Raw genomic sequence first — 23,340 nt, 5'->3', positions numbered from 1 at the left:
TTATGGCTAAAGATGCATGGTTGAAGATTCAAGGCCTGCAGTTCCAGCCTCTTCACTAACCTCATGAAACATACACTACTGTATAATTATTTGGTGTTGTGGATTGTCATCTGCATATAAATGTCAGAATATTTATAATTCTGGTTTATCTAGCTACATAGGTTGAAAAATAGTAACATAGCATTCTGAAATAGGCTTGTTTCAGTTCAGGGTCATGGATTGGCAGGAGCCTTTCCTGGCAGCATTGGATGCAATGCAGAAGTCAGCCCTGAATAGGTCACTAGTCCATCACAGGGCCCACACAAACACTCCCACACTTGCATAGGGCTAATTTAGCATTATCAAACAACATAAGACACAGGTTTTTGGGAATGTGAGAGGGAAAACCAGGGAATCAGAAGGAAACTCTCAAACATACTGGGGGAGGCTGTGTAAATTCCTCACAGAAAGCAATAATATCTTATGAGTTTAATATCCATCTTCTGCAAGTGTGTTTGATAAGAAGGACAGATTTCATCAAAAGGTAGTTTTCCATTGGTAGTGAATACTTCCAAACCCTTGGCTCATGCAAAGAAAGCTGCAAAGGGAATATTAACTAAAAGATTACAGATGATTATATCTCAATTTCATTTAATTTTTGGAGATATTAGGCTAATATGTTTAGTTCAAGGACCTAAATATAATTTACATGGTTATTCTTACAGAAATGTGAAATGGGAAAAAACATTTCCTATGTGTTTTCCGAAATCTCATGCCTCAATCACGTAACTTTCTGAGAGACACATTTTTCAAGAATCACAAGTATAGTATAGTGCAGGACAAAGTGTGCCACTTTGCTAGGCTTTTAGTGGCACACAACGCCTGTTAAGACAGCAGGGATGCAGAGGTTCAGTTCCACTCCCACCACCTGCATCCCGGAGTGAATGGCTGAAATGCAGCTTGTACCAACACTTTGGTCATCTCTGTACTTCATCTGATAACAAAGGCACACATCAGAGTTGTGCTTTTACCTTTGTAGAGACTCCTTCAGACAAGAAGAGCCCAAATAAACATTCATCTAAGGCCTGTAAGCAAAAACTAAACTCTGGCTGGTTGTACAGTAAAGGGCAGAATAAGGCACTTCTGCGCAGGCACTGGATCTGTAACTGGGGTGAATTTGAACCAATCTCCAGATGTTACAACATTCTTAAAAACTAGATGTATTCATATCTTCTGTCTTTTTGAGGGATGACAAAGCTGATGAGCTACTCTATTTGCATTATCTGAAAACTGAGGATCTGTTCTCTTGGGGGACTTGAACACTGATAATCTGTTCTGTTTGTGAGCTGAAAGCTGACCTGCTCCTCTCTTTGGATTGAGAAGCCATCCACTCTCTGTGGTTCAAAAAGGTCACATACTTTCTTTGTTCTAAAAGCTACTCTCCAACAGTTTTGGTGTTGGATGGCCTGAAATAGCTCTACGATCCATTCTGCTAAGCCGAGTTCTGTACCCATGACTGAGCCCAGTCTGAAAAGACTGAGAAGCAGTATTGCTTCCAGAAGGAAACTTTTGCACCTATACTCTTGAGCCTGAAAGAATAACATTTTTCCCTATGATTTATGACAAGACACAGCAAAGAGCCTAACAGCAAGCTAAGGAAGGCAGCATCACACCACACCATGAACAAAGGGCCATGAAGCAAATACCAAGAGTGCACTCCAACACAAAATGAGTCCTCTACTTGAACCTGGAGCAACAACACTAAATTCCACACAGCATCGGAAATCATCTTTGGATCCTTTTATTGTACTGTTTATCTATGCCAAGGTAAACTAGAACTCAAAATAGCCAGTAAACAGCCAGTCTCTTTTGTTTGAATGTTTCTTTGTGGTGTCTCATTGCATCCTGTCTTACCTGTCAATATATATGAAAGTTATCATATTTCTATAATTTGAGTGTATCAATTAATTGCATCACTATTGTTTCTTAAAATGAGTGCACTTCAGTTACCGTGATATAAGTCTAACAGAAACCCCTACTACAAGAAAAGGTACGGAAAATAAAGTAGGAGCCTAATCAAATTATTTAATAAATTACTGGCATTGCCAAGGGAAAAACTGATAATTAATTGATTGATTAACATCAAAAAATCAATTATCATATCCATACACTATTTCCTACATTTATCTGGTTTCCCTAGGTGGACATGAAACTCATTTTTGAAAATAGTGCAGACACATATAGTATGTGAAAAAAAAATCATAACAGGTTTACACAACAATGTATCAAAGTCTGCTACTAACTAGATTGTATTTTCAAATGTATTTTGCATCTAAGCTCAGCCATTAGAAAATTTTCTGGAAATCTGATGAATTTTGAAATAAGGCAGCTGTGCTCCATAAAAACAAAGGATTGTTGAGACCAATTACTACCAGATTATTGCTTGTTCATATTTGACTATCCTGTTTTTCACTTGCTTATCAATGTAATTTTTTAAGTTTTGAATGTGTCTTTACTATTTACTTACATCTATCTATCTATCTATCTATCTATCTATCTATCTATCTATCTATCTATCTATCTATCTATCTATCTATCTATCTATCTATCTATCTATCTATCTATCTAATGTAAAAACAGTTCACCCAATAATGCACAGTTGCCAAAATAAAAACAACAGTCATGTTTCTGTTTGCAGAATTTTTATACAAACTCTCAGGATTTCAGGATTCACTTCCTAAATGTAGATGAGACTTTATGCGTGAAAATAATTAAGATGGAAATCATAGGACACTTTATATTTATGATTATTTGAATCCCAGTAAATCCCGATGATGGTTAACTGGGTTAAGTTCTCACGCCATATTTTTATTAAGGGTATACAGTGCCCTCCATAATGTTCCATTCCATTGAAACTAGTGTGCTGGTGATGTGTCACGTGTTGCATGGCTGCACTTGGGTCCTAAGTTGTGAGGCAGTCTGTCATGTGGTGGGTGCGGCAACGTGCTATTTCAGTTCATGCTCCCAACCTACCTCTCTTTACAGGGCACCATAATGTTTGGGACATGGCAATGGTAGGTTTATTGCAGCAGTGATATTTGGTACTTTGTTGCATATCCTTTGCATTCACAAACTGCTTGAAGTCTGTGATTCATAGGCATCATCAAGAGCTGAGTATCTTCTTTGATGATGGACTGCAAAGCCTTTAATGTAGCAATCTTCAGCATATGGAAGGCACACTCACTTGGATTTAAATCTGGTGACTGGCTTGGCCATTCATTAATTTTGCATTGAAAAACTCCCGTGTTGCCTTAGCAGTATGTTTAGGCTCATTATCTTATTGTAGGATGAAGCACCATCCAATAAGTTTGGAGGCATTTACTGGAACTTGAACAGATAAGATGTTTCTGTACATCTCAAAATTTGTTGTGCACCTGCAGTCAGCAGTTCCATCATCAATGAAAATAACTGTGCCAGTACCTGTGGCAGCAATACATGCCTATGCTATAGCACTCTCCCGCACACGCTTAACAGATGAGGTGGTATGCTTTGGATCTTAGGAAGTTCCTTTTCATCTCCACACTTTGCTCTTGATATCACTCTGATACAGGTTCATGTTTTTCTCACAAGACCTTTTTTCCAGAATTCTTCAGGGTCTTTTAAGTAATTTTTTCGCAAAATGTAATCTGGCCATCATGTTTTTGTGGCGTACTAGTGGTTTGCAACTTGCTTGCAATATGGCCTCTGTATTTCTCTTCATAAAGTCTTCTGTGGATAGTCGTCTCTGACACATCGACAGGTCTGCTCCTGGACACAGTTTCTGATCTGTTGGACAGGCATTTGGGACTTTTTCTACACCATAGTGAGGATTCTTCTGTCCTACACAGTGGAGGTCTTCTTGGCCTACCAGTCCCTTTGCAATCACTGAGCTCACCAGTGACTTCTTTCTTCTTAATGATATTTCATCAATTTTTACCTTAGTCTCTAATGGTTTTATTCTTGTTTTTCAGCCTGACAATGGCTTCTTTAACTTTCACTGGCACAGATCTTGTGCTCATGTTGAACAATAGCAACTACAGACTCCAAAGTGTAGAAGAAAGCCTAGGTATCTTATGTTTGCTCTAATGAAGCAATGAAACACACCTGAGCAATCACAAACACAAGTGATACCAATTGTCTCAGACATTAAGGTGCCCTGACATGGAGGACCATGTAGAAAAAATGTTATAATTTGTGGCTGAAATGTATTCAAATACCCTTAAATTCTGCAATGTGTGATTTAATCGTGTCTGAATTGTTTGATTTGTAATTTTAAACTGCAGAGCAGTGGGAAAAATCAAGGAAAAATGTGTCTTATGGAGGACACAGTATATTAGGAGATGCAAAGAAGAGGAAAACACCCAGGCTCACAGCTAAGGCAACATCTATTCAGTGTAGTGTCATTGAAGCAGTTAGGTTTTTCTTTCTTTTTATTTTCAGACTTTAGGCTCTTTATTTGACACATTCTTGTATTTTAGTTTAGATTAGACCACTTACTTTAAGTGTGTCAGTGTCATTTTAACACTTTAAAGTCAGGGAAAGAGACACCAAGACAGCACCCTTCAGCAACGAGTGTTACAGTAGGAAGTGTGTAATAAAAGCTGGGGATACTGTATGTGTCATTACAAAGGTAAGGAAAAACTGGAATATAAACTTACATAGGCAATCAACCTATTTTCAATAGTTGTGTTAAGTTAGATGAATTGCCTGCATAGCCATTGTCTGTGATATGTAGTAGGTGTATTTATTTAGAGATCAAATGAATCACTATCTACTATCAACTAATCTTACGACTACAGGCTTATGCTTGTGTTTGTTAGGTATCAGTGGGTCACCTATTTCAAAGAGCCATAAAGATCAAGAAGGTTCTCAAACAATTCTCTTTAGTTAAACTGTAGAAATACACAAATCAGGAAAAGGGTATAAAAAGGGCAGAGATCAGTAGAAGGTATAAAAGAACCTTTAGTTTCCTTTGCAAGGACGTAAAATCTATCATTATTAACTTTGCCATATACTGCATAATAATTCCAAAAGAAGTTATGAAGCTAATGGCAGCTTTTTAAAAAAGTAATAAGTTCAGTGGTGATAATTTAAGGAAATGCCAAAGATTCAAAAATCTTCCTACCTATTACAAATAGTGACCAAAAAATTAAATTAGATCATCAAAGGTTTGTCCCTTTGCGGCAAAAAACTTAGTTGCTTTTTAGCAGTCAATTAAAAACAAAATTAAACTGGGTAATGTAGATTCATTTTCACTTTGACAAAGTAAACGAAGCATTATCAAGTGAAGAGATAGGTTGTGGTGCTATAGTCCAAAACCTCCCATTATGATTAAGCCAGTGTGTCTTCACCATAATATAGTAAAATGTAACTAAATATTGAAGTGGTTAATCATAAGGCCAATGGGAATACAATCAATATCCATGATTTCCATTTTCTTCATTCAAACTGGCTTCTTTTCTTTGTATCTTTTCCCTTTGTGTGTAAGGTCTATGATTTGTCTCACAGTTTGACAACACACCACCTAGCAATGGCATGGTAGAAAAAAAAAGCATACAAGGCGCTACATCAACAGTAATGTCTTTACTTCCATTGAGTCTGGCAAGCTGCCTATGAATTTTGAATCTGCAAAATAAAGCTACAAAACTGTGTACTCTATGAATATCCATGTTAGAAGATGAAAATAATTGTTATCAATGAAAATTAATATAAATGTATAGAGAGAAAAGCAGAAGGTGGATAAAATCAGAGCAGTATATAAAAAAAAATTAAAAACTGTCCTATTCAAACATGTCTAAATTAATTCAAAGATTGATATGTTTAACTGGACTCCTCCTTACTTATTAAATGTCATTAAAAGTCATGTTTTAAATTCATTTTTATTGTATAAATACACCATATGCACTTAGATCAATTAAGGCTGGGCTGAAGCCTACAGTATATCATCACCTTTGGATGGCAGGGTTTTATTGCTTAAAATGTTGCTTAATTTTCAGTTGAATAAACAGTGAGACTAAAATCAGTTTCACATTACATGACTTTTTGTTGTGGGGCATGTCAGATTTGCCAGTCACTGTCACTTGTCTCTTCACTGTACCATGTTAGATTACACGATTGGTAATCACAGCCTGTGTCAAATTTATCGATCAAGCATTGATCTTCCAACACAGTTGTTCTTGCGCCTTTTTCTGATGGCCAATAGCGTATTGCCTGATGGAGTGGTACTTTATGAAGTGTTTGCAGTTAATTCAACAGCAATCGCTACCCTTTACTTCGTTTTTTCATTCTGTTATGGTATGTAAAGTACAAGATATCGGAGAAATGTGTTCCTTACTCATCGTTGCTATATTTCATACATTATATTTCCAGATGAGCATTCATTGGTCCATTTAGTTGTCAGCTCTCATGTGAAAACAGTCTACCCCTCTGACTAATAAGAAAGTCTGTTTAATCTTATCCTAGTCGATCTCCGAAAAGTTGGACTCAGTTGTTTGGTATGTCATATTATGGGAGCCTGCCGCCAACTGCCTCCAAATGGCTATGATTATGTAAATGAAAGCTATGACTGAAAATCGCTTGAGAAGTCATTTAATGTGACATAGCCTTTAATTCATTATAAAAATTGCCTAATTGTAATAAATATCTTTGCTGCTTTGCAAACATGGGATACTGGGTTTGAATCTAATGCCCAGTTGATCTCTGAGAGGTGTTTGCATATTCCCCCCAATGTCTTCAAAGCTTTTCCTCCAGGTTTGGTGATTTGGTAGCTCCAAATTTGCCATAGGTCGGCCAGCAATCGTTCTGGGGTGGCTCCAGCCTTGTACCTCATAATGCTGATATATTCCCTGACATATTGTGATTGTGAATTGGATTAAAAAGATTTCTGAAAATTATGTTGGAATGTGCTTCTTATAGTTTACATATAAAAAACACTTCTATATCTTTCACCACCTGTGATGTCTGAATGAATGCGGATACCCCAACTTATCACGAGACCACTGCATCGAATCATCTCAGACAAAGCCTAAAAAAAAAACACACAAAGAACTACTTCAAAATAATTATGTTAGGTGGCTGGGTAGTCCCCCTCCTTTAACCGTCACCTTATCGTGGTGGAGGGGTTTGCGTGTCCCCAATGATCCTAGGAGCTCTGTTGTCCGGGGCTTTATGCCCCTGGTAGGGCCACCCAAGGCAAACTGTTCCTAGGTGAGGGATGAGACAAAGAGCGGGTTAAACAAAACCTCCTATGAAGAAAAACCATTTTGGACGGCGTTTTCCCTTGCCCGGACGCGGGTCACCAGGGCCCCACTCTGGAGCCAGGCCTGGAGGTGGGGCTCGATGGCGAGCGCCTGGTGGCCGGGCCTGCACCCATGGGGCTCGGCCGGGCACAGCCCGAAGAGGCAACGTGGGTCCCCCTTCCCATGGGCTCACCACCTATGGGAGGGGCCAAGGAGGGTCGGGTTCAGTGTGAGTTGGGTGGTGGCCGAAGGCGGGGACCTTGGCGGTCCGATCCTCGGCTACAGAAACTGGCTCTTGGGACGTGGAATGTCACCTCTCTGAAGGGGAAGGAGCCTGAGCTAGTGCGCGAAGTTGAGAGGTTCCGGCTAGATATAGTCGGGCTCACCTCGACGTACAGCTTGGACTCTGGAACCAATCTCCTTGAGAGGGGCTGGACTCTCTACCACTCTGGAGTTGCCCCCGGTGAGAGGCGCCGAGCAGGTGTGGGTATACTTATTGCCCCCCAACTTGGAGCCTGTACATTGGGGTTTACCCCGGTGAACGAGAGGGTAGCCTCCCTTCGCCTTCGGTTGGGGGGGACGGGTCCTAACTGTTGTTTGTGCATATGCACCGAACAGCAGTTCGGAGTACCCACCCTTTTTGGAGTCCCTGGAGGGGGTGCTAGAGGGCATACCTTCTGGGGACTCCCTCGTTCTGCTGGGAGACTTCAATGCTCACGTGGGCAATGACAGTGAGACCTGGAAGGGCGTGATTGGGAGGAATGGCCCCCCTGATCTGAACCCGAGCGGTGTTTTGTTATTGGACTTCTGTGCTCGTCACGGATTGTCCATAACGAACACCATGTTCAAGCATAGGGGTGTTCATATGTGCACTTGGCACCAGGACACCCTAGGCCTCAGTTCGATGATCGACTTTGTGGTCGTGTCGTCGGACTTGCGGCCACATGTCTTGGACACTCGGGTGAAGAGAGGGGCGGAGCTGTCAACTGATCACCACCTGGTGGTGAGTTGGCTTCGATGGTGGGGGGAGGATGCCGGTCAGGCGTGGTAGGCCCAAACGTGTTGTGAGGGTCTGCTGGGAACGTCTGGCAGAGCCCCCTGTCAGCTTCAACTCCCACCTCCGGCAGAACTTCGACCACATCCCGAGGGAGGTGGGGGACATTGAGTCCGAATGGGCCATGTTCCGTGCCTCTATTGTTGAGGCAGCTGACCGGAGCTGTCGCCGTAAGGTGGTCGGTGCCTGTCGTGGCGGCAATCCCCGAACCCGCTGGTGGACACCGGTGGTGAAGGATGCCGTCAAGCTGAAGAAGGAGTCCTACAGGACCCTTTTGTCCTGTGGGACCCCGGAGGCAGCTGATAGGTACCGGCAGGCCAAGCGGAATGTGGCTTTGGTGGTTGCTGAGGCAAAAACTCGGGCGTGGGAGGAGTTTGGGGAGGCCATGGAGAATGACTTTCGGACGGCTTCGAGGAGATTCTGGTCCACCATCCGGTGTCTCAGGAAGGGGAAGCAGTGCAGTGTCAACACTGTATATGGTGGGGATGGTGCGCTGCTGACCTCGACTCGGGACGTTGTGGGTCGGTGGGGGGGAATACTTCGAAGACCTCCTCAATCCCATTAACATGCCTTCCAATGAGGAAGCAGAGCCTGGGGACTCAGAGGTGGGCTCCCCCATCTCTGGGACTGAGGTCACCGAGGTGGTCAAAAAACTCCTTGGTGGCAGGGCCCCGGGGGTGGATGAGATACGCCCGGAGTTCCTCAAGGCTCTGGATGTTGTAGGACTGTCTTGGCTGACATGCCTCTGCAACATTGCATGGACATCAGGGACAGTGCCTCTGGATTGGCAGACCGGGGTGGTGGTCCCCCTCTTTAAGAAGGGGGATCGGAGGGTGTTTTCCAACTACAGAGGGATCACACTCCTCAGCCTCCCTGGAAAAGTCTATTCAGGGGTCCTGGAGAGGAGGGTCCGTCGGATAGTCGAGCCTCGGATTCAGGAGGAACAGTGTGGTTTTCGTCCTGGTCGCGGAACAGTGGACCAGCTCTATACCCTTAGCAGGGTCCTGGAGGGTGCATGGGAGTTTGCCCAACCAGTCTACATGTGTTTTGTGGACTTAGAAAAGGCATTCGACCGTGTCCCTCGGGGAATCCTGTGGGGGGTACTCCGAGAGTATGGGGTACCGGCCCCCCTGATAAGGGCTGTTCAGTCCCTGTACGATCAGTGCCAGAGCTTGGTCCGCATTGCCGGCAGTAAGTCGAACCCGTTTCCAGTGAGAGTTGGACTCCGCCAGGGCTGCCCTTTGTCACCGATTCTGTTCATAACTTTTATGGACAGAATTTCTAGGCGCAGCCAGGGTGTTGAGGGGGTCCGGTTTGGTGGGCTCAGGATTGGGTCACTGCTTTTTGCAGATGATGTTGTCCTGTTTGCTTCATCAGGCCATGATCTTCAGCTCTCTCTGGATCGGTTCGCAGCCGAGTGTGAAGCGGCTGGGATGAGAATCAGCACCTCCAAATCCGAGACCATGGTCCTCAACCGGAAAAGGGTGGAGTGCCCTCTCAGGGTTGGTAGCGAGATCCTGCCCCAAGTGGAGGAGTTCAAGTATCTCGGGGTCTTGTTCACGAGTGAGGGAAGAATGGAGCGTGAGATCGACAGGCGGATCGGTGCGGCATCCGCAGTAATGCGGGCGTTGCATCGGTCTGTCGTGGTGAAAAAGGAGCTGAGCCGCAAGGCGAAGCTCTCAATTTACCAGTCGATCTATGTTCCTACCCTCACCTATGGTCATGAGCTATGGGTAGTGACCGAAAGAACGAGATCGCGAATACAAGCGGCTGAAATGAGTTTCCTCCGCAGGGTGTCTGGGCTTTCCCTTAAAGATAGGGTGAGAAGCTCAGTCATCCGGGAGGGGCTCAGAGTAGAGCCACTGCTCCTCCGCATCGAGAGGAGTCAGATGAGGTGGCTCGGGCATCTGATCAGGATGCCTCCTGGACGCCTCCCTGGTGAGGTGTTCCGGGCACGTCCAACCGGGAGGAGGCCCCGGGGAAGACCCAGGACACGCTGGAGGGACTATGTCTCTCGACTGGCCTGGGAACGCCTTGGGATTCTCCCGGAAGAGCTAGAAGAAGTGGCCGGGGAGAGGGAAGTCTGGGCATCTCTGCTCAAGCTGCTGCCCCCGCGACCCGACCTCGGATAAGCGGGAGACAATGGATGGATGGATGGATGGGTAGTCTTTTGGCCTGGAACCCTTGCAGATTTTTTTTTTCTGTCCACCCTGGCCATCGTCCCTATGATCAGACTGTCATTTATACATAAAAAAAGGCTATATTTTATATTTTTATCTTTTTATATAAGTGTGCATAATTTATCTTTTATATAATATTTATTCATTATTAATCTTATATAAATTTAATTAGTTTTCCTTATACTTCTTTGACATGTTTACAAGTATTTTGTATGAAAACGTGTATAGAAATAAATAATGTTTTTTGCCAGGAATTTCATTTAATGCACTGAAAATATTATTTTAAAAAGGTATTACAAATGGTTGCAATTCTGTAATTTATTATGGTGAATTTTATTGTGGGTTGTAAGGAAAGGTTTTGTATGTCATTTTGTAAACTTTAAATACTGGTGGGTTGACACCCTTGTCAACACTGCAGCCACAATGCTCCAGAGTCCTGGGCTGAAATGCTGGCCCTTGAAAATCAGACTCATAACACCATAGGCAATATTTACTTTTATACAATAATTACGAATTACAATAAACAAAAAGACATATTTAGCCATTTTTACCTTACATATGTAATCGCAGTTCAAATATGAGCTAACAGAACTGGGCAGTCTTAAGTTTATTGATTTTTTTTTCAACTCATCAGAGTCCTTATCAACAGGTTTGTTGAGGATAAGAAACATTCAATAATGAACAAAGTGGAAAGGCGGCACCAGAAATGATTGTCTCTTAAAGTTAATGATTAACGTTCTAGATACGCTTTCCCCTGTTTTGCGAAGATGATAAATAAATCTAATTCATCACAGTGACGTGACTTCGGGTTTAATTATCACACCGACGGCAATATTTTTTCATAGTAAAAGCTTCCCTGTCCACTGGATAGTAGCAGTTTTTACAATTAACTCTTATTTTGATATCAATGTTATTTCAAGGCACAAAAAAGGCGTCTCTCCAGACTTTCTTTAAATGCGAATGTAAACAATAATGCAGATGAGGGCAAAGAATGGAAATGCGGGTACAACAGAAGAAATTATTTTCTACGGTGTCCACATCATCCGGGCTCACTAATAACAAGATGAATTAAAAGGAACCGATTTGATACTCGCATTATATTTTGTTACGGCGCTCAGGATGTGATTTATTCATTTATTTATTTTATAATAGTATGGTTTCGTTTTAAATTGCCCATAATAAATATACAGAAAAAAAGTTTTGTTTAGTTACTTTGCACCGATTTTTTAAAAACGCGTTGTGGGTATACCTGGCTGAAGACAGCTCCAGGGGAGACATGCCTCTGAAACAGATGTCTGTCACAGCGGGTCCAGATGAGGCTTTTACTCACCTGCAGGCTTCTCGGAAAACCTCATCCGGCGTTCAGGAAGATTCGTACCTGTCGCTTCTTGGGGACAATAGCGAGCGCGACGCCGCACTTAGCGATCAGGAAGAGAGCGAGCCAAGGCTCAAGGCTGGTGAGCTAGACAGCAAAAAGTCCGCCCGACAGGAGTCACCTGGGGACTGGCATCCCCAGTGTTTAACTTCTCCGTTTTCTTTTGCGGCTCGTTCCACAGAACCTGAAAAAGAAGTCATTTCTTCAGATGAAGATGATGCAGGGGGCGACGACAGCAAGAGGGACTTAATTGACAAGTCGCATGTGCTAAGGAAGAGTACAACTCAAATTATAAAAGACAAGAAGAAGCAAACTCAGCTAACTCTTCTATGGTAAAGTATCTTAACAGAACAATTTCTACAGCATGACCGCATTTCCATTTTATTTACAGAAAAAAAACTCAATGCGCCTAAAGCTCTTAACTGCATTATTTCATGTTTACTATAGGTTGGAAGAAAATTACATTGTATGTGAAGGGGTCTGCTTGCCGCGTTGTATTCTTTACGCACACTATCTGGATTTTTGCAGAAAGGAAAAGTTGGAACCTGCGTGCGCTGCAACCTTCGGCAAGGTAACACAGACGGGTAGGGGGAGGGTACGCGTGTTATCCACCAGAGGCATATTTTAAAAAAGGGCCTCTTCAGCAGAGTAGATAATCTGTAAACATTTCTGCCAGCTTTCAGCTGTTGTGGAAGACACTACGTATTGGTGTAGAGAATGACAACAACAATTCAACCTGATTCACGCGTGACTGACTGATCGAGAGTCAAAAAACTGCACGTGTTGGGATTATTTAATAAGCAAAATTGTGATTTAAGTTATCTAAAGTTCTAATTTGCCCGAATTTATTAGTGAAAGCAGAAGGAAAAGTCAGTGAAAGATCAAAACTGTCCAACGTTTTAGTACTAATATAACGCTACGATTCAATAATATCTATTAAGACGGTCATTATGAGTTCATCTTTTTTCCATTGAGTGCTTCCATTGATTAATTCAGTTTCTGAGCTGACAGTTTACACTTCAGGGTCGTGGAGCTCTCAATACCTTTACCATCCAGCACTGGCCGGGCGCTATGACATAGTATGGTACTAAGAATAAGTTCGGAGTTCCACTTTGCGTTAACGTCTTCAGGATATAATAGGAAAGCAATTGCGACCCAGAATTAAACAGCTGCGGACACATAATGATTTAACCTAAGACAGTGAACAGGCTGAAATCCGAGTTACGAGACAACGCCGCTACCCCGCTGTGCCACAGTGCTGCCCGACTTCACATAATTCTTTACATGTATATGTACAATATTTACATACTGTATGAGATAAACATATAGAGGAAACAGTATTTAAAAACCCTTTATTGCAATTGAACAACGTTAAAACATTCGATAAAAATGTATAAGCATATGTTCTTATTCTAAAAACAATAACAATGAACATTTTGTTACATAATGCTGTATAACATACGTCCAGAAATGTAACCGTCTTTCTACCTAAAAAATGAAAGTGCGATTTTGGCTTAAATATGTATAGTTTTTGATTGTATTTATTCATATTATTGTGCAGAAAGTAGAATATTATAATAGTAGTAGTAGTATATATGTGCAAATAGAAAACAGTTAATGAAATATCTAATTAAAATGATATATATAAATACATATATATTGGGCTGGGCAATGTTGTGTGTGTTTAAACTGTGTATTTCCAATTAATCAATACATAATTAACACTTCAGAAAAGCAGATTATATACATTTTACATATCACAAATTTAGTTAGTTTAAGTTTCTGTTAATATTAAAATAAATAAATTTTGTAAATTAAGTTCAATAGTGCACTGCCACCTTACGAGCCCTGCATGTTATGTACTATTTCCAATAAGACTTAATCTGGCCTAATTAAACCACATTTTTACCTATACCAAAAATACAAATATAATACAGAAATATTTAATAATAATATAAAACCATATTTTTCTATATTTTTATATTGTTCTATAAAAATAATTTCATTAAAAGCTTAAAAGCATCAAATGATAATGGCAATTAATGAATACCAAAAATTAACTGTCCCTGGAAAACCAGGCTATTATCAGTCAATATCAGTCAATTTGCTGTATAAGGTTGATGGTATGACTTTGAATCCATATGTTAAGATATTTTCTTTTTATTTTGTACCACATAAATGCTGTTATGGATATATGCATATTTGCCTCAGTGATAGCAATAACATATACAGTATATAACACATTATTCATGTTTGAAAGGAAATTATTTTTCCGTTTTTACTTCTGTAGAATATGTCTAATTTTTACACCTAAGCATATGTGTCTTCTGTGTATACAGTTTTAATTGTAGAAGTACTTGTTTTCCATTTCACTGTTATTTGCACATATTAAACTTGTTTGCCATTTCATTTTTATTTGCACTTAATAAAAACATCTGTCAATCCATTCATCCATCCATTTTCTGTACCTGCCTGTCCAGTACATGAGTAACTAAGTATATTCAGGCGTTGCAAATATGGTTTATGCTATTATAACAGTAGTTACTGTACATTGTTAATAAAATAAAGACACACATAAAGAGGTGGAATTTGCCACTTACAAATATTAGTTCAAAGAGCTTGCTAATTACCATAAGTAATCCATTTATTTAGTGCAAGTAAAATTTCACAATAAAGCTGTTTTCGGGCGGCACAGTGGCGCAGTAGTAGCGCTGCTGCCTCGCAGTAAGGAGACCCAGGTTCGCTTCCCGGGTCCTCCCTGCGTGGAGTTTGCATGTTCTCCCTGTGTCTGCATGGGTTTCCTCCAGGTGCTCTGGTTTCCTCCCACAGTCCAACGACATGCAGGTTAGGTGCATTGGCGATTCTAAATTGTCCCTGGTGTGTATGTGTGTCCTGCGGTGGGATGGCGCACTGCTCGGGATTGGTTCCTGCCTTGTGCCATGTGTTGGCTGGGATTGGCTCCAGCAGACCCCCGTGACCCTGTGTTAGGATTCAGCGGGTTGGAAAATGGATGGATGGATGGATGAATGAAGCTGTTTTCTGTAATAAGAAAAATGTTTATAAGTAATTTAATTTTGTGCCTCATACTTCTTATTTGTAAGAATATTGTTAATTGTATCATATATACCAACAAATCTGCAGATGTTTATTAGATATTTATTACCATTTCAATCAAAAAGTGTGACAGAAAAAATATGTAGTTGATAAATTAAATATAGATGAACTCTTAAAAAACTTTTAAGATTATTTACCATTTTTGAGCACATGTCATTTTGTTTTTTACATTTTAATTACTGGTCTTATTTATTACCTGTTACTAGTTTGTCATGCTGCCTCACAACCCCAAATGTCTAGGTTTGTATCCCAACCCTTTTATAGCCTGAATGTCTGATTTTGTCTTTGTGCCTTCCTTCCACATTGTAAATACGTACATACTGTAAATGAATAAAATGAAGGTACAGGCAGTATGATGTAGTGGCCTTGGTAAAAGGCTTTAAACTCCAAGGTTGCTGGTTTGGTTCTTACTGGTGCCGCACTAAGTGGCCCATAAGCAAGGAACTTTAACATGCTTGTTCTCCAACTGTAAAAATAGCCACGAAGCGTTGTAACATAACCTGATCTTGTAAGTCACCATGGATAAAGACATAATCCAAATTTGGAATGGTTATAGTGTAAATTGTGAGTATGGGTATGTCTATATGTGTGTGTACTGCAATAGAGAGGTGTCTTATCTAGAGATCCTTTCAATGATGTGTTTAGTGCAACTGGCATAAACTCTAACATCCTGTAACCATATATTGGAAAAATAAATGAATTCTAAAATGAATGATTTGTTGATCAAGTACTTTCAAAGCCTTAATTCAAAGTAACAAAGGACATGTATTCTATGGACATAAAATTTTAGTTAATGAGGAAACTGCTAATAATGTTATTTTTCATTTTATCTTAGCAAGTTTCAGTGGAAACAGGTATATTTAATGTTAATCAGAAATAATAGTTTTATTTAATAATTGATTTAAGTCTACAGCTAACTAAAGCTTATTCCATCACTGATGAGTAACATTTTATTCATCATATTCTAAGGTTTGTCTGGTACCATATGAAGTAGCCATGCTGCCTTGCACTGCTCAGACAACAGGTTGGTTTCCATTTGGGGTGAAAGTACTCTTAATAAATTTTTGGAGGTATATTCTCATAATCCAAAGATAAGCTGCTGGTTTGATTGGTAAATTTGAACCAGCTCAGTCTAAGTAAATATGAATGTATGGATGACAGTGTTTATGATGGAATGGCTATCAGACAATGCCTATTTCCAGCACAATGTAGAAAACTGTTTGGAGAGTATCCTTCATCACAAAGCCAGACAATAGAAAAAATTAGGATTAGAATACAGGTGGCTGTATAGATGAATTAAACTTGCAAAGGTCATTCTATACATATACAGTATATAGATGGACAGACTGATGGATAACTGCTTATGTGTCTGTTAATTGGAATGGTGGGCCCAATGGGTGTCTGTATTTTCTCTCATCTCTTTCCTCCATGGACTTTTTCTGAGTAGAATTTGTTTATGAACTCTGTTTTTATCCAATTATTTGTTGTTATGTTGATGGAAAAATACCAAATTAAAGTCACATGACTAAGAATATGTGTGTGCATGCGTATGTCAGAGTGTGCCCTACAGAAGACCAGCATTCTGTCCAGGACTGGATGAAATAATGTATCCATCGATTGATTACGCAACCCACTCTTGAAGTTCAGGGTCAGGGAGGGCATGGCTGTACTGGATACAAAGGAAGAAGCAACCCTAAATAGGATGCAAGTCTATTGCAGTAAAATGGTTTATATAAAGAATATTTTTAATACTCTGTACTTTAAGATCTGTGCTTAAAAACTGGAGCAGTAAGCAGATTAATCCAATTCCACTTTTTCTTTTAGACTATTCGCCAGAAGTTTCCACTTCTCACAACAAGAAGGCTTGGAACAAGAGGTCATTCAAAGTAAGATGTGCTGTGCAGTGTTGTAAACTGGGAAGTATGCTGACATAGACATTTTTCTTTTTTTTGATAGATACTTAGGTTTATAATACAAACTAAATTTTAATTTAAAATATGTTAAACTCCTGGCATATTTTAGAGAGCTCACATTACATACACAGCTTTCTACATTTGCCAGCATTTGTAATATAAAATTATTTTAATCAGTAATTTAGAAAGTTCACCCACATTGTAATTTGTTTTCAGCATTTTACCAAAATAGAGTAATCTTTATCAATTTTGCTTATGGGTGTTTTTCACAGATACCATTACTATGGGATAGGCATTAAGGAAAGCAGTGCGTATTACCACTCTGTGTACTCAGGAAAAGGCTTGACAAGGTAAGAACACTGAGTGGACATCCATTTTCATTTCTTGTAGGTTTTATTATCAGTGTTATCAGTAACATGTTTTATTAGTCAACAGCTTGATAATACAAATGGTATTTGCCTTGGAGGTAAAAAGGCAGGAATAATAAATTTGATGCTGTCCAGTATATTCAACAAAGAGCAATCTGTTTCCATGCTGTAAATTAAATCTGCACTAATATATGCTTTCAGCGATAGCTACCTGATGCTCTTATCTGTAAACTTTTTATTATAATTTAATGGCAAGAATGTCAAAACTCTTTAAAATTCAAATGAATGATTACTTTAAACCAGCTTTAATCCATAAACGACAGTTCCATTTTAGAACAAAGAACTGCTTATATTCAAAAGCCTTTAGCATTGTGAATGTGATAAGCCAAACATCTGTTTAATTCAACTATCTTGGGTATACAGTATGTATATTTATATCTCTAGTTAAATAAAACTCGTGAAAGGAAAATTTAAAATTTTTTTTGAATGTTCTGTATACAGTAAAAAATAATTAAAATAAAGAACAATTATTCCATATCTTTTTATCACTTAATTGCAATCTTTTGTGTTACAGATTTTCAGGAAGCAAATTGAAGAATGAGGTATGGATTTAATTTCCTGCCATTAAAAATCTTTACTCAGTATTCCAAATGGAACAAGTTTACAAGTAGTGGTTGAGTGCTGAGGGTGTTTATAATAAAATTATATTTTGTGCAGCTTGTAAGCATTATTCCAAAAGTTTTTCATGTTGTTTATTTTCATTTGATTTTCTGTTCTGTAGTATTCAGGAAAATGCATTTGGTTTACAAATAGTTTTATTTATTTTCTGTTTGTTGTAAACATAATTGAATTAGTATGTAGAAATAGTGGTTGTATTAATAAAAGTTAAACATATTTTTTTAAATCTACAACAAGTAAGCTAGTCATCTCATGGGGCAGATACAGTGATTTGTTTTCTTCATTTATTTAAGTCTGAAAAAGCATACCAAATATAAAATAAAACCAGAAAACCCTCAGATGAAGTAGTGGGTTAAACAGATAGTGTTCAATGTCTTATCTTTGGTATTATTTGGCTGTAAGGAAAGGATTGGACTGCATTTTTGATGCTAGTGGACAAGAAAGAAAGACCTTTTTATTGAATCTGCATAAACAATCCTCTTATCTGTATTGCATAGTGGCAGTCATGTACACTAGATTACATTTTTTTCTGTCCATTTAGTACATTCTATCACAAATCAGAAATGAGTGTGCCAGTCATATGTTTCTGTTTATCAATGAGAACAAAGTTTCCTGGTTATGCATTCAGTAGTAGCATCTCAGTATTGTTTAATGGTTATTGCACACGTGCTTGTCGGAAATCCCTCCTTCTTCACATGTGAAATGTTAAAATGGGAACCATCCACATCTTTGTTTTGACTGTGTCAGTTATATATTTTTTACCATGAAATGATAAATGAGTTGATATCCTTTCCTTCCCCATCTTACCTTATGTATGTCCATTTACAACTACTGACAACCTCTTCATGTTTACGTAGGGAACCAATAAGTGCTTCATTTGACTAATAATAAAATGCAGGGTTTCTTGGTTCATTTTACAGAGGCTGTTAAATTAATATTACTTATACAATTTACAGAATATTTAAACATTACTGTTATTTAAAACTTACAAATGGTATGTCAGAGTACATATACTTTCATAGACAGACACCTTTCCCAAGGTTTCTTCCATTTTTTCCCTACTAGGTTTTTTTTGGGAGTTATTCCTTGTCTTCTTAGAGAGTCAAGGCTGGGGGGCTGTCAAGAGGCAGGGCCTGTTAAAGCCCATTGCGGCACTTCCTGTGTGATTTTGGGCTATACAAAAATAAACTGTATTGTATTGTATTGTATTATATCCATTTTCTCTTTTTTCAAAGGATAGTAAAATTTATGATATAAAAAATAATCAGAATTTTCAATTTGAAGAAAAAACTACATAAACTTTTCCAACTTCACATATTTTATAGAAAATCTTTCAGATATCCTAATAGTAGCAGTGGAAGTTCCTGGTCCCAGTGGACTATAGTACATTATTGTTTGTAACCATTAAACAAAGTGGTTCCTTCTCTTAGTAAAAATGATCATTTTCAATGATAATTTTTTCTAGAGAAATTTAAGAAAATAAATCATAAAGGGCAAGAGTATAGACTCTATGGTAATTAGAAAAGCATGGAAAAGCTTACAAAATTTGTTTTTCTGGAAACAATAGGTATTATAATATTTGATTGTTAAAGAAGGGAACAGTCAAAGTGAAATATTCAATCAGCTGTAAATCTGCTGTGTGGAAAATGTAGATGCTTTTATTATGTAAAAATATAAAAAATATATATCTTTTTATATGTGTAAACAATATATTTAATATTTAAATGAATCATTTTGTGGAAGGTGAACTGATCTTATTAGATAGTGCTAGTTCAAATGTTAAAACTGAAGTAATTTCTTTTTTAAATCCATAATTTAATTTTCATTATTTTAATGATTATTTAGTAGTTTAAATGTTAAAAACTGAAATCATTTTAAATATTTCTTTTTTAATTCCTATGTACAAATTAAATATGTAAATTGCATTAAAAATAGGTTATGATTACACTTAATACATTTGTAATTTGGAAACAGCAAACTCGTTTGTAGAATAAACTCAACAAATAAGGAAAACATGCAAAATCTGTATTCGGGTAAGAGGGCATATAAATAATTTTTGCAGTCTGAGATGCAGATACAGCCCATTTAACCATGAGCAGATCTGAATAACATAAATACTAAGAGTATGTGCTGTAATTGCTTGGGGTGGAGCTTTGCTTTTTATTACGTGAGATGTTATAATTAAATCCAAGAAAAAAATGGATAATTCAAATGCATCCAATCACTGGTAATTCACTACAATAACAATTGCAAGTATTTTCTAATACTCCTTTTGAGGTTAAGGTTCAAACAATGAAATGTTTCCTTTTCAAAGAATATTGGAGCTGTAGCATGTCAGAATGTATCAGTATTTGCATTGATATCATGCCTTTGAACTGGTGAAGGAAATTATAAATTGCCACTTTGAATAATATCTTGACAGTAAACCCAATCACAATGTACAAAATGGATTCTGTGTTACAGCATTATATTTCTTTGTATCTTTTTATCATATTCTAAAGATATAATTTTTGACCTGGCTTAACACAGAATTACCAAAGCCTACGAAAAAACTCACAAACCCAGCCCACCGTAAATCCCTTTGCACCTCTACGTCAGCGTCTTTTGTCTTGTATTGATCAAGACAAGCAGCAAGCAGCCTGCACCCCCCACCAATGCAGAAATGGAACAAAGTTCTCCCAGCTCAAGCCTTGATTATCTGGGAGTGAAGTGCTGGAGTTTTAGAGGGTAAAAAATATATTGTTATTTGGAACACATGCATTTCATGTGTTTTCCATGTCTACAACAATCTATGTAAACACATCGTTAAAACAGAAACATGTTTTCATGTTTTAGTAATAAATGACAAAATGTAGACATAAACTGTGTAATGTGTGAAGCCTGAAGTCCAAAGATCAAATAAATACTTTCACAAAAGGTACAGGGATAATACAACAGCTTTCGTGGTACAGCGGTAAGAACTGCTGACTTGTAATCTAGAGTCCCCCGATTTGATTCTGACTGCCTTGCAGATTTACTGTTTTGAGTAGTGAGCTGCACTTATTGTTAATATTATACAATCAAAACATACATTTGATTTGTGTCTGTAATAGCCAGTGTAAATTTGTAGTATAATATTTGTAACTGGGAATAACTGTAGATGTGAGTGGTGTTTTGAGACAATGGAACTTGAAATCCTCTCATCTGGAGGGATAAAAGCTAACACACAAACACTGGTGAATCTGCCTTCTTGGTATCTCATTGCCACTTGAATTTTTTTTATTCAATTTTATTAAGTGTTCCTGCTTATGCTGAATTAGTATACACCTTATGGTCCATGATGTCAAAGCCACACTGACAAAAAAACTTAGAGACATAGGTATATATGATATTTGGAATAATTCATTTTATGACCTGTATAGTACATTTCGGAAAACACTGAGGCACTGATGCAACATTATTCATATTATTCATGTTCATTTGCATGCCTTCTTGCGGTTGTAATCAGTGACCGCATCTTTTTTTCCCCAATCTTGCCCAGTCTCCACATTTTGGTGCATGGTGGTGTTTCTTTTGTACTCCAGGACATGCAGAGGAAAGAATAGTACAGAGAGGTCAGTTCCGCACTATATGCAGTCATCAAATTCAAATGTTAACAGTTCCCATACACCCAAGGACCATCCTTCCTACATTTACAACATGTGAACCTGTTGCAATGTACACACTTCTCTCTGTGCTGTGGTTCCTATTACATTGAAGGGGCACCTGACACTGACTGAGTTTGCTTTCCTGGGTGAAGTGGCGAAGAGACTTGAAGTCAGTTATATCAGCATTTCTAAACTGTACCAATACAACCAAGAACAGATACATTTTCCATGGGCCTCATTTCCGTGTTCACAAAAATGTTGAGATTTTTAAAAGAAAACTTAATGCCAAAGCTTGCATATATTTACAGCAACTCGGACCCATTCGTATGCAACATTTTGCATTTTGTCTCACTTTATATATACAATTTTACAGGAAACTGTATTCTTTTGAAGTCAAACAGGTAATTAGTAGGTTGTAGTCATACTATTTTATTTTTTACCACTACTATATTATTAAGTTGTTTTCTTTTTTTTTATTTTATTATTATGGCTTTATTGTGAATGACATAGCCATACAATAATGTTCTATTACTGCATCGTAGTTTAACTTATTACATGTATGTCACACTGACATTTACAGGTGTCACATTTATGTGGCCAATGCAATATACTAAATGTTTTAAGCATTGTACAGAAGAAAGCAGATGAAAAGAAATAATGTAAAGTACGTACAATGTCCACCCCATCTATGTTCTGGCAACGGGGGATCCCTTTACTGAGCTGCATAGGTGTTTAAACTTACCAGGTCATACCATAGGTCCTGGCTTATGTTGTACCTAGGGCTTGAAGTGGATCGAGCACATGGCATGTCTGATAAAAACAGAGCTGTGGAAACACTGGATGCAGTGAAGAACACTACAGCAACAATGGCAGAGTGCCTGGGGTGCTGTGTTTCATGAGAGGTGAACGCACCACCTTTTTTTGAGGATCAGAGGTCCAAGTGTTACTAGTACAGAGTAAACATAGACATTAATAAATAAATTAATAGGAAGAATAGAAAGGTCAGCAATGTACCTGGTGTCCAAATATATGTATTGGCGATCTATTTAATTTCTGAGTAAATGTTTGCCTTTATTTCAGATCATTTGGAAAAGCAGAAACTAATCTAATGCAGGAATGTTTTACTCAGAGTAAGCAATGCCAATGACCTAATAATAGATAGATAGAGATTTATTTGTCCCCAGAGGGAAATTTGGCTTTTTACATAATATCTGTAACATTATTATTACTCATTATTTGACTGACACCTTTGTGGTAGGCAACTTACACCATCTGAGATACAAATAGTTACACTTTTTTTTGTTTTTCCAGTTAGAGGTCAGGCAGGTGAAGTGAATTGCTCATGGTCACAGTGTCAGTAGCAGGAACTGGACCCACAACCTCATAGTTTGAAGTCCTAGACCTAAAGCCTTAAGCACTACACTGTGGTGCCTGCCAATAATATTAACCCTTGGTAAAATATTTTATACAGAAAAGTACATAGTTACAGAGTACTTCTGGTAGACCTGTTTAACAAATGGCACTACAACTGATGCCCATTGTCTTATGAAACATCCCGACTTAACACAGCTAGAAAACCTAATATATATATTTTTATATAAAATAGTAATGTACATATACTGTAATTATTATCTTGAGTTTACTGTATTTGTCCCTGCCGTCCTGCACCGGGATAAGTGAATTAGGAAGATGAATGGATGGATTGATGGATGGATAGATGAATACATGGGTAGGTACTGTAATTTTGTTTCAGTCCTGATTTATAAAGATAGAATA

The 23,340-nt window shown here is 38.4% G+C and overlaps 1 protein-coding gene across 1 annotated transcript in view; it reads left to right on the top strand.

Moving 5' to 3' along the window:
* Positions 1-11,495: 11,495 nt before the first annotated feature.
* The window catches only part of rfx6 (regulatory factor X, 6), a 60,414-nt gene continuing 48,569 nt past the window's right edge, over positions 11,496-23,340 (top strand). Inside the window, exons 1-5 of the mRNA XM_028798912.2 lie at positions 11,496-12,197; positions 12,313-12,436; positions 16,804-16,865; positions 17,165-17,242; positions 17,835-17,862. Of these exons, the coding sequence (XP_028654745.2) occupies positions 11,767-12,197; positions 12,313-12,436; positions 16,804-16,865; positions 17,165-17,242; positions 17,835-17,862 (723 nt within the window). The 5' untranslated portion in view covers positions 11,496-11,766. The remainder of the gene's footprint in view (positions 12,198-12,312; positions 12,437-16,803; positions 16,866-17,164; positions 17,243-17,834; positions 17,863-23,340) is intronic.

Source organism: Erpetoichthys calabaricus, chromosome 3, assembly GCF_900747795.2.
Source record: "Erpetoichthys calabaricus chromosome 3, fErpCal1.3, whole genome shotgun sequence".
Lineage (NCBI taxonomy): Eukaryota > Metazoa > Chordata > Cladistia > Polypteriformes > Polypteridae > Erpetoichthys > Erpetoichthys calabaricus.
Note: the sequence above shows the minus strand (reverse complement) of the source record. Positions and strands in the feature narration are given on the sequence as shown.